The sequence below is a fragment of the Acomys russatus genome, chromosome 32, assembly GCF_903995435.1.
Source record: "Acomys russatus chromosome 32, mAcoRus1.1, whole genome shotgun sequence".
NCBI lineage: Eukaryota > Metazoa > Chordata > Mammalia > Rodentia > Muridae > Acomys > Acomys russatus.
In genome coordinates, this window is record NC_067168.1 from 7,020,949 (window position 1) to 7,034,771 (window position 13,823).

The 13,823-nt window shown below is 46.9% G+C and overlaps 1 protein-coding gene across 1 annotated transcript; it reads right to left on the reverse strand.

The window, feature by feature from the left end:
* Nucleotides 1-5,940: 5,940 nt before the first annotated feature.
* Eef1a1 (eukaryotic translation elongation factor 1 alpha 1) lies at nucleotides 5,941-7,961 on the reverse strand. Its single transcript, XM_051140124.1, has 6 exons — nucleotides 7,752-7,961; nucleotides 7,347-7,643; nucleotides 7,120-7,270; nucleotides 6,781-7,037; nucleotides 6,455-6,689; nucleotides 5,941-6,349 (listed from the first exon to the last, which is right to left on the reverse strand). Exons 1-6 carry the CDS (start codon nucleotides 7,929-7,931, stop codon nucleotides 6,225-6,227), a joined length of 1,245 nt encoding a protein of 414 aa, XP_050996081.1. The 5' UTR covers nucleotides 7,932-7,961; the 3' UTR covers nucleotides 5,941-6,224.
* Nucleotides 7,962-13,823: the final 5,862 nt, after the last annotated feature.

Sequence of the window (13,823 nt, forward strand, 5' to 3'; positions counted from 1 at the left end):
TCCTAGAATCACTTTGTAGACCAGGCTGGCCTTGAACTCACAGCGATCCACCTGCCTCTGCCCTCCTGAGTGCTGGGATTAAAGGCATGCACCTCCACGCCCCGGCCTGACAACACAGTTTTTTAAAATGTGTAAAGGCCAGGTGTGGTTCTGTACACTTTTAATCCCAGCACTCAGGAGGCAGAGGCAAATAGATCTCTGTGAATTTGAAGACAGCCTAGTCTACATAGCACAGCAGGACTACAAGAGAAACCCTGTCTGGGGGTGGGGGTAGAGGGAACCAATGTGTAAAGGCTGGGTATGGGGGCCCACTCTTTAATCCCAGCACTCAGGAGGCAGAGGCAGGCGGATCGCTATGAGCATGAGGCTAGCTTGATCTACAAAGTGAGTCCAGGACAGCCAGGGTGACATAGAGAAATCCTGTCTCCAAAACAAAACTAAACACACAATGTGTAGTTCTCTCTGGAGCTCTCTAGAGTGAGCCTATTTCTATAGGTCATCAGAGGTAGTAAAGCCAAACCTGAAACTGAGTGTGGTTTTACAGCCTTACAGTCCCATCACGTGAGCTGACGCAGGAGGATCAGGAGGTTAACCTGGCTACACAGTGAGACCTGCTCTCAAGGAAACAAGGCTCCACAGCCTGCCAACTTCTGTCAGCTGCTCAGAAGAGCTTTCCTTCTCCTTCCTCCTGATGCTGATCAATGCATGGGCCATGCTTTCCCAGACAACCTGTTCTCTGAAGCTCCTCAATCCCTGCCTACGTTTTCTTTAAATGGTATCTCTCTCTTCTCCAGCGCCCTCTTCCTGGCAGCTGCAGATTTTTTGCAGTGCACCTGCCCCTGTTGCTTTTCTCTCAAAAGTGTCCTTGAGCTTCAGAAACAAAAGAGCACAGGTTGGAAAGCTAGCCCAGAGGCTTGCTACATTTGCAGAGGACCTGAGTTCAACTCCCAGCACCACATCAGCCTGATGACTGTAACTCCAATTCAAGGAATCAGATGCTCTCTTCTGGCCTCCGCTTCTACCAAGACCTCCTTTGTGCCCCTCCCCAAGTAAAATCTTTGAAAAGGAGCTTTGCTTTTCCAGTCCCAGGCACTTGAGGAACCACCAGTGTAGTGTGTAGATGTTGCCAAGTCTAAGAACCACACCACGTGAAAACCAGTCTAGATGGTGGCTTGTAACTATCTATAATGAGATCTGGTGCCCTCTTCTGGCCTACTGGTTCACATGCAGTACAGAATACTGCATGTCTAAATAAGTAGATAGAAACTGAATAATAGGCAGGCAGGTGTGCTGACACAGACCTTTAATTCCAGCACACAGGGAGGCGACAAAGTGAATCCAGGACAGCCAAGGCTACACAGAGAAGTCTAAAGGAGGTTGACTCCAAATGCCCAATGAGCGTGTTATTTTATCAAAAAGTACAAAGGTGCTGTGGCCATCAAAGTCTTTAAACACCAAGAAGACTAAGAAAACAATGCACAATGAAGCAAGCAGTGCAGTCAGTGGATGGACATACTAAGTGTAGGTATCAAGGCCTCAGTGAAGGCCTAGCTGCAAGTACGAAGACAGGCAGACTTGTGACAACCCCATTCCCCACACTCTGCAGGTCACTAGTGTCCTCTAGTGCTTGTATAGATTAATTTTTTTGTTTGGCTTTTTGCTTTTGTTTTTTTCCAACACAGAGTTTCTCCGTGTAGCCGTGGCTGTTCTGGACTGGCTTTGTAGACCGGGGTGGCCTGGCCTGGAACTCAAGCCTCTGCCTCCCAAGTGGCTAAGATTACAGGTGTCTGTCACCACACCCAGCTATGAGTAAACTTGAATTGAGAAAAAACTTGAAAATTCATCAATGAATAAAGTTGTAGGTTTGCTGCTGATAGAGTACACCAAATCACAGGCTTAACCTCTTAGCACATTCGTCTGGTTACTATAAGAAGCAGTGAGAGTCTGAAGTTTACGTGACAGTGATGATTGCACAGAACCACCCAGATTTACTCAGCTCATTTGTTTTCTCTTGAGAATGGTCTTTAGTTGGTGTGTTGTTATACTTTTACACACATGTAATCCTAACACTGGGAAAAGCAGGGGGAGGAGCTAAAGAAAAGGCTCAGCAGTTAAGACCAGTGGCTGCTTTTTCAGAGGATAGGATGGAGATTTAGCACCCACGCTATGGCTCATAACAGTCTAACACGAGTTTCCGGAGGACCAACACCCTCTTCTGGCCTTCATAGGCAGGCGGTGCATGGATGTACATGTAGGCAAAAGTCATACTATTTTTTAGAAAAATTCTAACATGGCGGGATGTGGTGGCACAGGCCTTTAATCCCAGCGCTGGGGAGGCAGAGTCAGGTGGATCACTGAGATCAAGGCCAGCCTTGTCTACAAAGTGAGACCAGGGCAGCCGGGATGACACAAAGAAACTGTCTCAAAAAGCAAGGGGGAAAAAAATCTTACAGGGCAGTGGCACACACCTGTAATCCAGCACTCAGGAAGGCAGACAGATCTCTGTAAATTTGAGTCCAGCCTGGTCTATATAGAGTGAGTTTCAGGACAGCGAAGGCTACAACTCTCCTTGACAACAAAGAAAAATTCTAAGACTTGAAAGTGGACACAAGAGGCTGGAGATGGCTCAGTGGTTAAGAGGACTGACCGTTCTTCCTGAGAACTTTGGTTCAATTCCCAGCACCCACATGGCAGCTCACAACTGCCTTTTAACTTCTGATCTGATACCCTCACAGACAAAACACCAATGCACATACTTTTTAAAGGAGAGGCAAGAAAAAAGGCAACATCAGAAGTTCAGTCTTAAGTTTGAGGCTAGCCTGGGCTACATGAGATTCTGCCTCGGTTGCAGGGCGGGGCACCCTATGTGTAGCCCATGCAGTTTCTAATTTGGGGATTAATTTGTAGGTTAAAAGCTGACTTAGGACATTTAAACCTTAGATTTCAGTACTTTAGAAATTTTCAATAGTCATTCAGTTTTTAACATTCATGAATGTACTATATAAAACAAACTTACTTTGTAAGCTGGTTAAAGGACACTAAAAGTGGTCATATTATTTCATTAAAATAAAAATGTTTGCAGATACAACTGACCTGGGCACGGTTTAATATTAAACCCATAGTAAATTATGAGTTGTTTAGAAATGTTACATCCTTTTCTGGGACATGGATAGTATGTGATCCAAGGGCTGCACTAGGGCAACCAGTGAGGCTAGCCTTATGGCTAGCCGGGATGAACATAGCCTGATGATCTTGTCTGATGCCAGCCAGTTAACCTGCCTAGGGAGAGGCCCCTAGTGCTTACTCAGGCTTCAGCTAGTCACTTTGGCCTTTAAGATCTGATGATAGAACACCTGTTTCCTGTGTAGCCTTGGCTGTCCTGGACTGGCTTTGTAGATGAGCCTGGCCTCGAACTCACTGCAATCCGCCTGCCTCTGTGCTGGGATTAAAGGCATGCACTACCACACCTGCTGGATAGACCACCTGGTTTTTTTTCTCAAGACAGCCTTTCTGTGTGTAGTCTTATCTGGACCCACCTGGCCAACCAAATATTGTTATAATTTCACATGGCTATCTGGGTGCTGCTCATCCAATTTCAGTCTTTCCAGTTCAGGTCAGTCTTTTGTTAAGATTTATGTGCATTGTGTTTTACCTGTATGAAGGTAGCAGATCCTCTGAAACAGTTGTGAGCTGCCATGTGGATGGTGAAAACTGAACTCTGGAAGAGCAGCCTGCTCTTCAGCTGAGCTCTTCAGCCACCAATTTCAAAAGGTAGCTTTTGTTTTAATCAACACCATGTGTGTGTATAAATACAACATAGACATAGGGAACTTTAACTAGGCATGTTAGGTGACAGCAAGGCACACTTGAGAAATAATGCACGGACTTGGGAGGCAGAGGCAGGATTGGAGGCAAGCATGGAGTACATAGAAAAACAAAGCCAAGCTAACCTGTAATCCCAGCACTGGCGAGGCAGACAGGAGGAAAGCCACAAAGCTCAAGGTTAAGGTGTACTTAAAAAGTACAGTGGGGTGGTGGCTAGGACAGCCAAGGCTACAGAGAAAGCCTGGAGAGGTAAGAGGGGAGGGAGAAGCGGGGGAGGAGGGATTCCCAGAATCCATATGGTTGCTTAACACCCATCTATAACTCAAATCCAAAGCATCTGATGCCCTCTCCTGGCCTCCACAGGCCAGGCATGATACAGATGTGCATGCAGGTAAAATCAACATAATAGAAAAACACTACTTGTAAAAAATAAAGATGAACTTTACGCTAACTGGCCAAAGGTGTGAGAAGGGGGAGGAGACAGAATGGGAAGACTATCACGGCTCATCTCAAAAAGTGAAAAAGCAGCAGGGTGTGGCACACTTAATCCCAGGACTTGGAAGGCAGACATGGCTACAGAAAGACAGTCTCAAAAAAAATCAGCTTCCTTTTAATACAGCATGTACCTGTGGACAAAGGACAATTTGCAACTATGTGTATGTGGGATGGAACTCGGATCAGGTGTCTACCCACTTATCCCCACCACCTGTTGTGAATCACCATGTCAGTGCTAGAAACTAAACCAGAATCCTAGGTAATAGTCCACAATTCTACACAAGCTATAACCAAACATGTCAGCTAACCTACTTAAAGCAAATGTTTCAATCATTCACTTAGTCTATGCTTTTCATCAATGTAAAGATTGGTAACTTTTGTAGAGCCTGTCTAAGCCTGAGGCCCTGAATTTATCCCCCAGAACACGCTTCTTCATGCTCTTAAAGTCTTACAAGTTTCTCTTCAAAGTGCCAGTAGGTGGTGCTATCCCACCTAATTGTACACTTATGCATGCAAAAACTAGGTCTGCCCCCATAAACAGGCTACAGGAAACCTGCGATTCCAACTTGCCCTTCCTGACCAATTACATCTTGATTCTTTTGTGCTTTGCACTCTCCCAGTCCTACTTAATAATGAAATCTTTACTTCTAGAAACAAGCACTTAATGGATATCTTACCTAGCTTATGTGAAGAAAATGTCACTTCGTAAGTGCTTAAAAGCTATGTTTAGTCAGATTTAAAGTTGGCCACCTGTTGTGATCACATCTGGGATCCATATTTAAGATCCTATGTGAAATCCTATTTCCCATCCACACCCAGACTAGAGCCTGTGTTCAGCCACTATACCACCAAGCACTTTTCAGGGCTACTATGCTTTGTTGGTGCGCCCCTACTTCAAAACTAACTAGGTGTCCTGGCAACTTTTTAACAAAGTGTTAAACCTGAATTGATACTCTTCCCAATTTAAGTTCCCCAATCTCAAAACAGCCTCTTTGCTTACCTTGATCTCTTCAATTGAGTTGTCTCAGAGGACCTTACACACTTATCTAGCAAGCTACCAACAGCTTGATAAATCCAAGCAAAAGCATAAGAAAACATGTATATAGATAGGCAAAATTTTAAAAGCCCTTGTTTAGCCACAACTGTTAATCTCTTAGCCTGTTAATGTTCAACATTACTCCTTTAAGTCCTAGTGTTGAGAGGCTATGCCAAGGCCTATATCAATGTTTAATATTCAGCAACAATGCACTGAGATATACTACTGTATAGCAATACATACCAATAAGCCCCCAGGAATAAGGCCTAAGGTACATCTACTGGATGCCTAACTAGCCTGGGCTACTCCCTAGCTTCAGTAATATTCAGATATAATCCCAGCCTCTGCTATACCCTCTAAAATGACAAATTATATCAGCTTGTCTCACCAGAATCTTAAGATTCCCTCAACCATAAATATCAAGACAATTTAGTTTAAAAAATTACCTCTTGGGACCTCGAATGGCTTATCCCTGGGAAGACATCTGTCCAGTCAGATGTTCTGAGTTCAATCCCTAGAGACACACCCAAGGAAATCCCCCCCCAATGAACTTTGTTGGCTACACATTGACCCAAAGACACAAATTTCTCATTAAACTTGTTTTAATGGGTCTCAAAATTCTGTGACAGATTTTTGGTCAAGTTGTTTCCATTAAAAAGTACTGATTTTGAAAACTAATAACTTAAAACTGCCACACACAAAAAAATGGTCCACAAAACATTCCTTTCCTTCTGAAGGTTTTACGATGCATTGTTATCATTAACCAGTCTTTTACTATTAAACTTAAATGGCCAATTGAGACAAACAGTTCTGAGACCGTTCTTCCACCACTGATTAAGACTGGGGTGGCAGGTGTTAGGGATAATATTCATTTAGCCTTCTGAGCTTTCTGGGCAGACTTGGTGACTTTGCCAGCTCCAGCAGCCTTCTTGTCCACAGCTTTGATGACACCCACAGCAACTGTCTGCCTCATGTCACGAACAGCAAAACGACCTATACAGAAAAAAAACAACTTGTCAGTTAACTTTTATTGTGCACACAACATTTCTTATTACGAACTTGATATTCCAGTTCAACAAAAGCTTTAGTCATACTTACCCAGTGGGGGATAGTCAGAGAAGCTCTCAACACACATGGGCTTGCCGGGGACCATATCAACAATGGCTGCATCACCAGACTTCAGGAATTTAGGGCCATCTTCCAGCTTCTTGCCAGAACGACGATCAATCTTTTCTTTAAGCTCAGCAAACTTGCATGCTATGTGAGCAGTGTGGCAATCCAGTACAGGGGCATAGCCAGCACTAATTTGGCCTGGATGGTTCAGGATAATCACCTTAAAAATAAACAGATTAATTATAATTAGTTCTTGCCTTCTAACTCTACAATCTTAAACACTTGCCTAAGACTTTAAAAAAAGTAGTTACCTGAGCAGTGAAGCCAGCTGCTTCCATTGGTGGGTCATTTTTGCTGTCACCAGCAACGTTGCCACGTCTAACATCTTTGACAGACACGTTCTTTACATTGAAGCCCACATTGTCCCCAGGAAGAGCTTCACTCAGTGCTTCATGGTGCATCTCAACAGACTTGACTTCTGTTGTGACATTGACTGGAGCAAAGGTAACCACCATACCAGGTTTAAGAACACCAGTCTCCACTCGGCCCACAGGGACAGTGCCAATACCTAAGACATTTACAGTATGTTAGTGAAGAAAATTGGACACACCTCAAAGCAGCTCAGTCCAGTACCCTAATGTTCTACTTACCGCCAATTTTATAGACATCCTGGAGGGGCAGTCGCAGGGGCTTGTCAGTTGGACGAGTTGGTGGCAGGATACAATCCAAAGCTTCCAGCAGTGTGGTGCCACTGGCGCTGCCATCTTTACGGGTGACTTTCCATCCCTTGAACCAAGGCATCTGAAACAGGTAGTCAGAATATTAGAGCCTCTCCACTCCAAGCCTTCCCCATTCAACCACCTTGAAAGTCACTTACATTGGCACTTGGCTCCAGCATGTTGTCACCATTCCAGCCAGAAATTGGCACAAATGCTACTGTGTCAGGGTTGTAGCCAATTTTCTTAATGTAGGTGCTGACTTCCTTAACGATTTCCTCGTATCTCTTCTGGCTGTAGGGTGGCTCAGTGGAATCCATCTTGTTGACACCAACAATCAGCTGTTTCACACCCAGGGTGTAAGCCAGAAGGGCATGCTCACGGGTCTGCCCATTCTTGGAGATACCAGCTTCAAATTCACCAACACCAGCAGCAACGATCAGGACAGCACAGTCAGCCTATGAGAAATGGGGGAACCATACTATGTTAATCAATGGAAAAGCACTCCCACTAGAATTTCCTAAGAGGTAACCCAAGAGTTAGGGGTTGTCAAATTTTATACACACCTGAGATGTGCCTGTAATCATGTTTTTGATGAAGTCTCTGTGTCCTGGGGCATCAATGATAGTCACATAGTATTTGCTGGTCTCAAATTTCCACAGGGAGATGTCAATAGTGATACCACGCTCACGCTCAGCCTTCAGTTTGTCCAAGACCCAGGCATACTTAAAGGAGCCTTTTCCCATCTGCAAATAACTTACTATTAGTACACTCAAACCCTTAGTTTTTAAGGAACTCTGCTTACAAAGATTTTTCTCCTTCCATGTTTCCTTTTGTTATACTTGCCTCAGCTGCCTCCTTTTCAAACTTTTCGATGGTTCGCTTGTCGATTCCACCACATTTGTAGATCAAGTGGCCGGTTGTGGTGGACTTACCCAAATCTACATGTCCAATGATGACAATGTTGATGTGAGTCTTTTCCTTTCCCACTTTGGCTTTGAATTAGCGGTGGCTTTCACAACACCTAAAAAAAGAGGTTTGAAAAAAATACCTTTGAGCCGCTAAGCAGCTTGAGAACTAGCTTCCCTCCAAACTCAAAGGGGGCAAATTCCAAGAATGACTTCCAGTACCAGGCTGGCCTGACTAGTCTCCACCCACCAAATGTGACCAAACTCCAACGCCACTGGATTCCCCTCCCCCCCAGCCGCCACAAGCGGTGCTCCAAGAAGAGCGCCCGAGGTGACTTAACTGTGGCCGGGTACACCACGGGGTCACAGGAAGCAGCGGCCGGCGAGGGGCAAGGCCCTCTTCCTTTGTGTGTGGGTGACTCACCCGCCCCGCCGGGCTGCCGCGTCCTCCATTTTGAGCTCCTTGCAACAGGGCCCTGGAGCGGCCATCTTTCCGCGCACGCAACTGGTGCCGGGCGGGACCGGCCTCACCCTTCGTCGGGAGCAAGGGATACGGGCACGGCCATGCCAAACCGAGCCAGGGACTTAGGCCACATGGCTCCGGCGCCCCAACACCCACGCCTGGTCCCCTCCAAGTCACAGGCCTCGCCCCATCCAGGGGGCGTCGGACATGTGCTCCGAGACGGGCGGGCCCCGGGCTTCCCCCATTCCTGCCGCCTTATTCCAACCTAACATGACTCTCGTGGGCTGCCTATGAGAAAGTTACACACACACACACCCCTCCTTTTGTTCCCCAGGCCGCTGGAAAGAAACTAATGGAGGGCAGCAGCGGGGCAGAAGCCCAAGAGCGGCCGGCGTGGGGCACGCGGCGGCGCGGCCGGACAGCCCGCTAGGCCTCAGGCCCGACACGAGGCGAGGGGATGGGGGTGCCGCCAGGCCTCCCCACTTTCACTCCCGCGCAGCCCGCCACTCGGGGCGGAGATGCTCGCAGGGGTGCCCGGTGGCGGGGCGGGGGGGGGGGAACAGCAGCACGCTGCCCCGGCCCGCTCAACAAGAGGGATCGCGGGATCGCGGGCCCGCGGAAGCCACACCCGCCACTCACCTGCGTTCTGACGGCAAACCCGTTGCGAAAAAGAACGTCCGAGGCGACTACCGCACTTATATACCGTTCTTCCCCCACCCTCGGGAAGAGGGCGGAGCCAGCACACGACATCACTTTCCCAGTTTGCCCCGCGCCAGCTCCCTGGCCGACCCCCCTCCTCCGCGCGCCCCTCCCCCTCCCCTCTCCCCCCCCCCCCCTCCCTCCCTCCATCCCACCACCCCACCCCTCCATCGCCGGGGACTGTGAGCTTGTGCGCTTCCGTCGACCCGCGCTCAACCCTGGGCGCATGCTCCTCGCGCCGCGGCGAGGCGGGCACCGCCAATCCGGGCTGTGAGGGCGGCGCGAGAATTTAGCGACGGTCCCTGGGATTTCCCCGAGGCTAAGGCGATCCCTCCTTTTGTATGAATTACTCTCTGCTCCAGCCCGGGGGTGGGGCGGCGAGGAGCTGGCCAAGAGGGCGTCCGAAATCTATCCTTTTCCTTCCTGGCTCCACTGCCAAGACTGTGTCGAGATCCGGGTGTCCCTTCCCACGGAGGCTATCTCCCGACGTCAGTCCCGCTATCCCCCTGCTCGCCTCCCGCCTCCCTTGCTCCTCTTACCGGGAGGAGCACAATGCTGGGGACCCTTCACGGCCTCAGAACCCAAGGGCTCAGCTTGGTGGTGGAGAGTTCGACGGATCTGCCCCTGTGGTGGCCTCTTGGTTCAATCCATCTAGTCCCAGCTGCTTCTCTGGAAGCCTGAAGCGCGCTTCACCCCCCTAGGGATTCCGTTCAAACTATACTTCAACCCTTCAGTTAGCTTTACTAGGCTTGTTGGGCTGGAAAGGTTGTGTGTGTGTGTGTTGTAGTCATTTGATTGAGCATGAAGATCCTGAAAAAATCTAATCCACTCCACATGGTCTCATTTAAAGACCTGCATCAGCAATCTGCTCTCCCAGTGCCCATCCCTAACTCTTTGTGAAATCACAGCCTCTCAAAAATGGCTTGCCTAATTATTTAAATGTGTTTCTTTCCTGCATTTCTAGTAATCATAACTGTATTTTCTTTTGTTTCACTTTTGAGACAAGGTCTCTCTTTTTAGGTCTAGTTGCCCTGGAACTCACTATGTAGATCAAGCTGACCTCAAACTCAAAGAGATCAGCCCTGCCTCTGTCTCACGAATGCTGGAATTAAAGGCACACACTACGATGCCCTGCCTGGCCATTTTTAAATGCCTCTCAGGGGCTGGCACTCAGAAGTGTTTCTCAAAAGAAAGAGAAACTTCTTTGTGTGTGGGTTTTTTTAATGCTAGAGACGAAAAAATTATTTTATAATAATAGGATATGGGGTGGTGGAGATGCAGTGCCCCCCCCCCCGTTTTTGAGACAGTTTCTTGTGTAGCCTATGGCTGTCCTGGACTCACATTGTAGACCAGGCTGGGCTTGAACTCAAAGCGATCCTCCTGCCTCTGCCTCTGGAGTGCTGGGATTTGGGATTAAAGGCGTGTGCCACCACGCCCAACTAGAACTTTTTTTTTTTTTTTTTTTAGTAACCAGACTATTAGCACTTGGGAGACAAGAGGCAGGTGGATCGCTGTGAGTTCGAGGCCAGCCTGGTCTACAAAGAGATTCCAGGTCAGCCAAGACTACACAGAGAAACCCTGTCTCAATAAATAAATAAATAAATAAATAACCAGACTATTGCTCATTAGATCTCCTCTTCCAGATGTACAACATTGCTGCCTAGTAAGGAACACTTGATGTTTTTGAGCCAACCTAATAAGGAGGTTGAGGACCTCTGTCCAGTGTCCACAGAAACACGTAGGCTCTGCAAATGAACGATTTGCTTCTGGAGAAGAGAAGGAAAAACTGAAATGGGAAAGAAATTGGAAACAGTTCAACGCAAACTTACATGATATCTACTTGCTTATCTCTTGCCTAGTTCTAGTTTTCAATTATTTTTCAAAATGGCATTTATTTAGTGTGTGTGAATACACATACCACAGCATGTGGAGGCCAGAGGACACCTTTCAGGGGTCAGTTTTCTCCCTAAAACATGTGGAGCTAGCAGATCCAAACTCAAGCAGTTAGGCTTTGCAGCAAATTCCTGTATCCACTGAACTGTTTCACCGCCTCCTTTTGTTTTTGAAACAGAACTTAATGTAGCACAGGCTGGCCTCAAGCTCATGATGTTGTTGAGGCTAGCCTTCCCCCCCCCCTTTTTTTTTTCTAAGACAAGGCTGTCCTGGACTTGCTTTGTAGACCATAGCCTTCACCTTTTAATCTTCCTACCTCCACTTCTTCTTTCTTTCTTTCTTTCTTTCTTTCTTTCTTTCTTTGTTTATATGAGTGCTCTACCTGTATGTACACCTGCATGCCAGAATAGACCATCAAATCAATTATAGATGGTTGTGAGGGACCATATGGTTGCTGGGAATTGAACTCAAGGCCTCTGGAAGAGCAGACAGTGCTCTTAACCGCTGAGCCATCTCTCCAGCCCCCCGTACCTCCACTTCTTAAATGCTGAGAATACTGGGGTGCCCCCACCACACAGGCTTCTTTTCTTCCACAAGTGAAAAAAAAAAAAAAAAAAGAAGCCTCTACAACAGCCTTTCTAATTCTCATTTTGCACACCTTACAGCTTTCTAAAAGCAGGTCTTCTCATTCATCAGGAGGTGTCCAGCTTCATTTTCATGTAGCTCTGGTAATTGTAATCAAAGAATCTAGGACAACATTTCCCTCAAAGTATACATAATAATTTTCTACCCACAGACACCTTTCTTTTTCTGATGAAGGAGGGCGTTAGAGGATCAAACACAGGGTCTGTGCATGCTACACAACAGCCATTTCTCTAATGGCCACATTAGCCTCTCTCATCTCACAAAATCTTTTTTTCACACAGACTTTCTTCTAGGGTTCTTAGCCAATCGTATACACGTGGGGTAAAATTATCCTAAAACCCTACTGCCTAGTTGTAACAGGAGAAATTGTAAGAAATCCATGAAAGCCATCAGTAGCAATAGAACCAATCTCTCATTTATTTCCTTGGAAACACTGGTTAGGGATTCCTCTTTGCAGCTAGGTTCCCACCGTCCCACAGTATTAGTACATTACAGTAGTACCACAGTAGATATTATTTTTTCCGTGCATGCTTTAGTGGTGTTGTTCTCAGTGCTTTAGGCTCTTATATTATTGGGTTAATACAACAGTACATATCTTTTTTGTTGTTTTGTTTTTCCCAGACACAGTTTGTGTTATAGCGCTAACTGTTCTTAGAACTCACTTTGTAGACCAGGCTGGCCTGGAATTCACAGAGATCCGCCTGTGTCTGCTGCCCCATTGCTGAGATTAAAGGTGTGCCGCTGAACCTGCCAACAGTACATATCCTTTTCATTGTAGACCAGGCTGGCCTTGAACTCACAGCAATCCTCCTGCCTCGCCTCCCTAGTGGTAGGATTAAAGGCGTGCACCGCCACCACCGCCTGGTGGATGATGCTTTCTGAGATCTCAACTGAAAGAAAGAAAAATCACACAAGACTCCTCAATTTGCCTGGCGTGGTGGCGCACACCTTTAATCCCAGCGTTCAGGAGGCAGAGGCAGGCGGATCGTTGTGAGTTCGAGGTCAGCCTGGTCTACAAAGCGAGTCTAGAACAGCCAAGGCTACACAGAGAAACCTTGCCTTGAAAAACCAAAAGAACCGGATCTCTGGTGCCCCATATTTGGCCATGTTGGGGAGGCCCAATGGCACTCAGAGGAAGCATAGCAGACTACCAAGAAGAGACTTGATATCCTAGCACCATATTCAGGGGGAGGAGGTTCCCCCCCCCCCCCAGTCACAGTCATAGGGAAGGGGAATAGGGTGAAAGTGGGAGGGAGGGAGGAATGGGAGGAAGCAAATGAGATGTAATATGAATTATTTTATTTTTACATAAAAATGTGTTTTTAAAACCCCCCCCCCAAAACAACAACAAAAACAAAAAGAGAAAAAGAAAAAGAAAAAGAAAAATCAAAAGAGAGGGCTGGAGAGTTGGTTCAGTGGTTAAGATCACTGTCTGTTCTTCCAAAGGTCTGGGTTCCATTCCTAAAACCCACGTGGCAGCTCACAACTGTCTGTAGCTTCAAGATCTGACACCCTCACACCAATGCACATAAATTAAAATTAAATAAAGATATATCTTTTTTTTTTTTTTTTTTTAAAAAACACTTATTTATTTATTATTATGTACACAGTGCTCTGCCTCCATGTACACCTGCAGGCCAGAAGAGGATATCAGATCACATTACAGATGGTTGTGAGCCACCATGTGGTTGCTGGGAATTGAACTCAGGACCTCTGGAAGAGCAGACAGAGCTCTTAACCTCTGAGCCATCTCTCCAGCCCCATGATATATCTTTAAAAAAAAAAAAAAAAGACTCCTCGGTTTGTAAGTACCCTACAGGGTGCTCTTGGAGTTGCGACCCTCCACGGAGGAAGGGAAATCTCGAAGTCTTGTGTTAGATACCTTTTAGCCTGGGAGTCAAATTTGTTTGTATTATTTCTGGTAGACTGTGGCCGCAGCTTGTGCTCCCGGTAGGACGCCACTTCCGCTTCGGGGGTTGGGGTGGGGGGTGGGGAGGCAGCGCAGTCCCGTCCCCCCCCCCCCCCCCCCC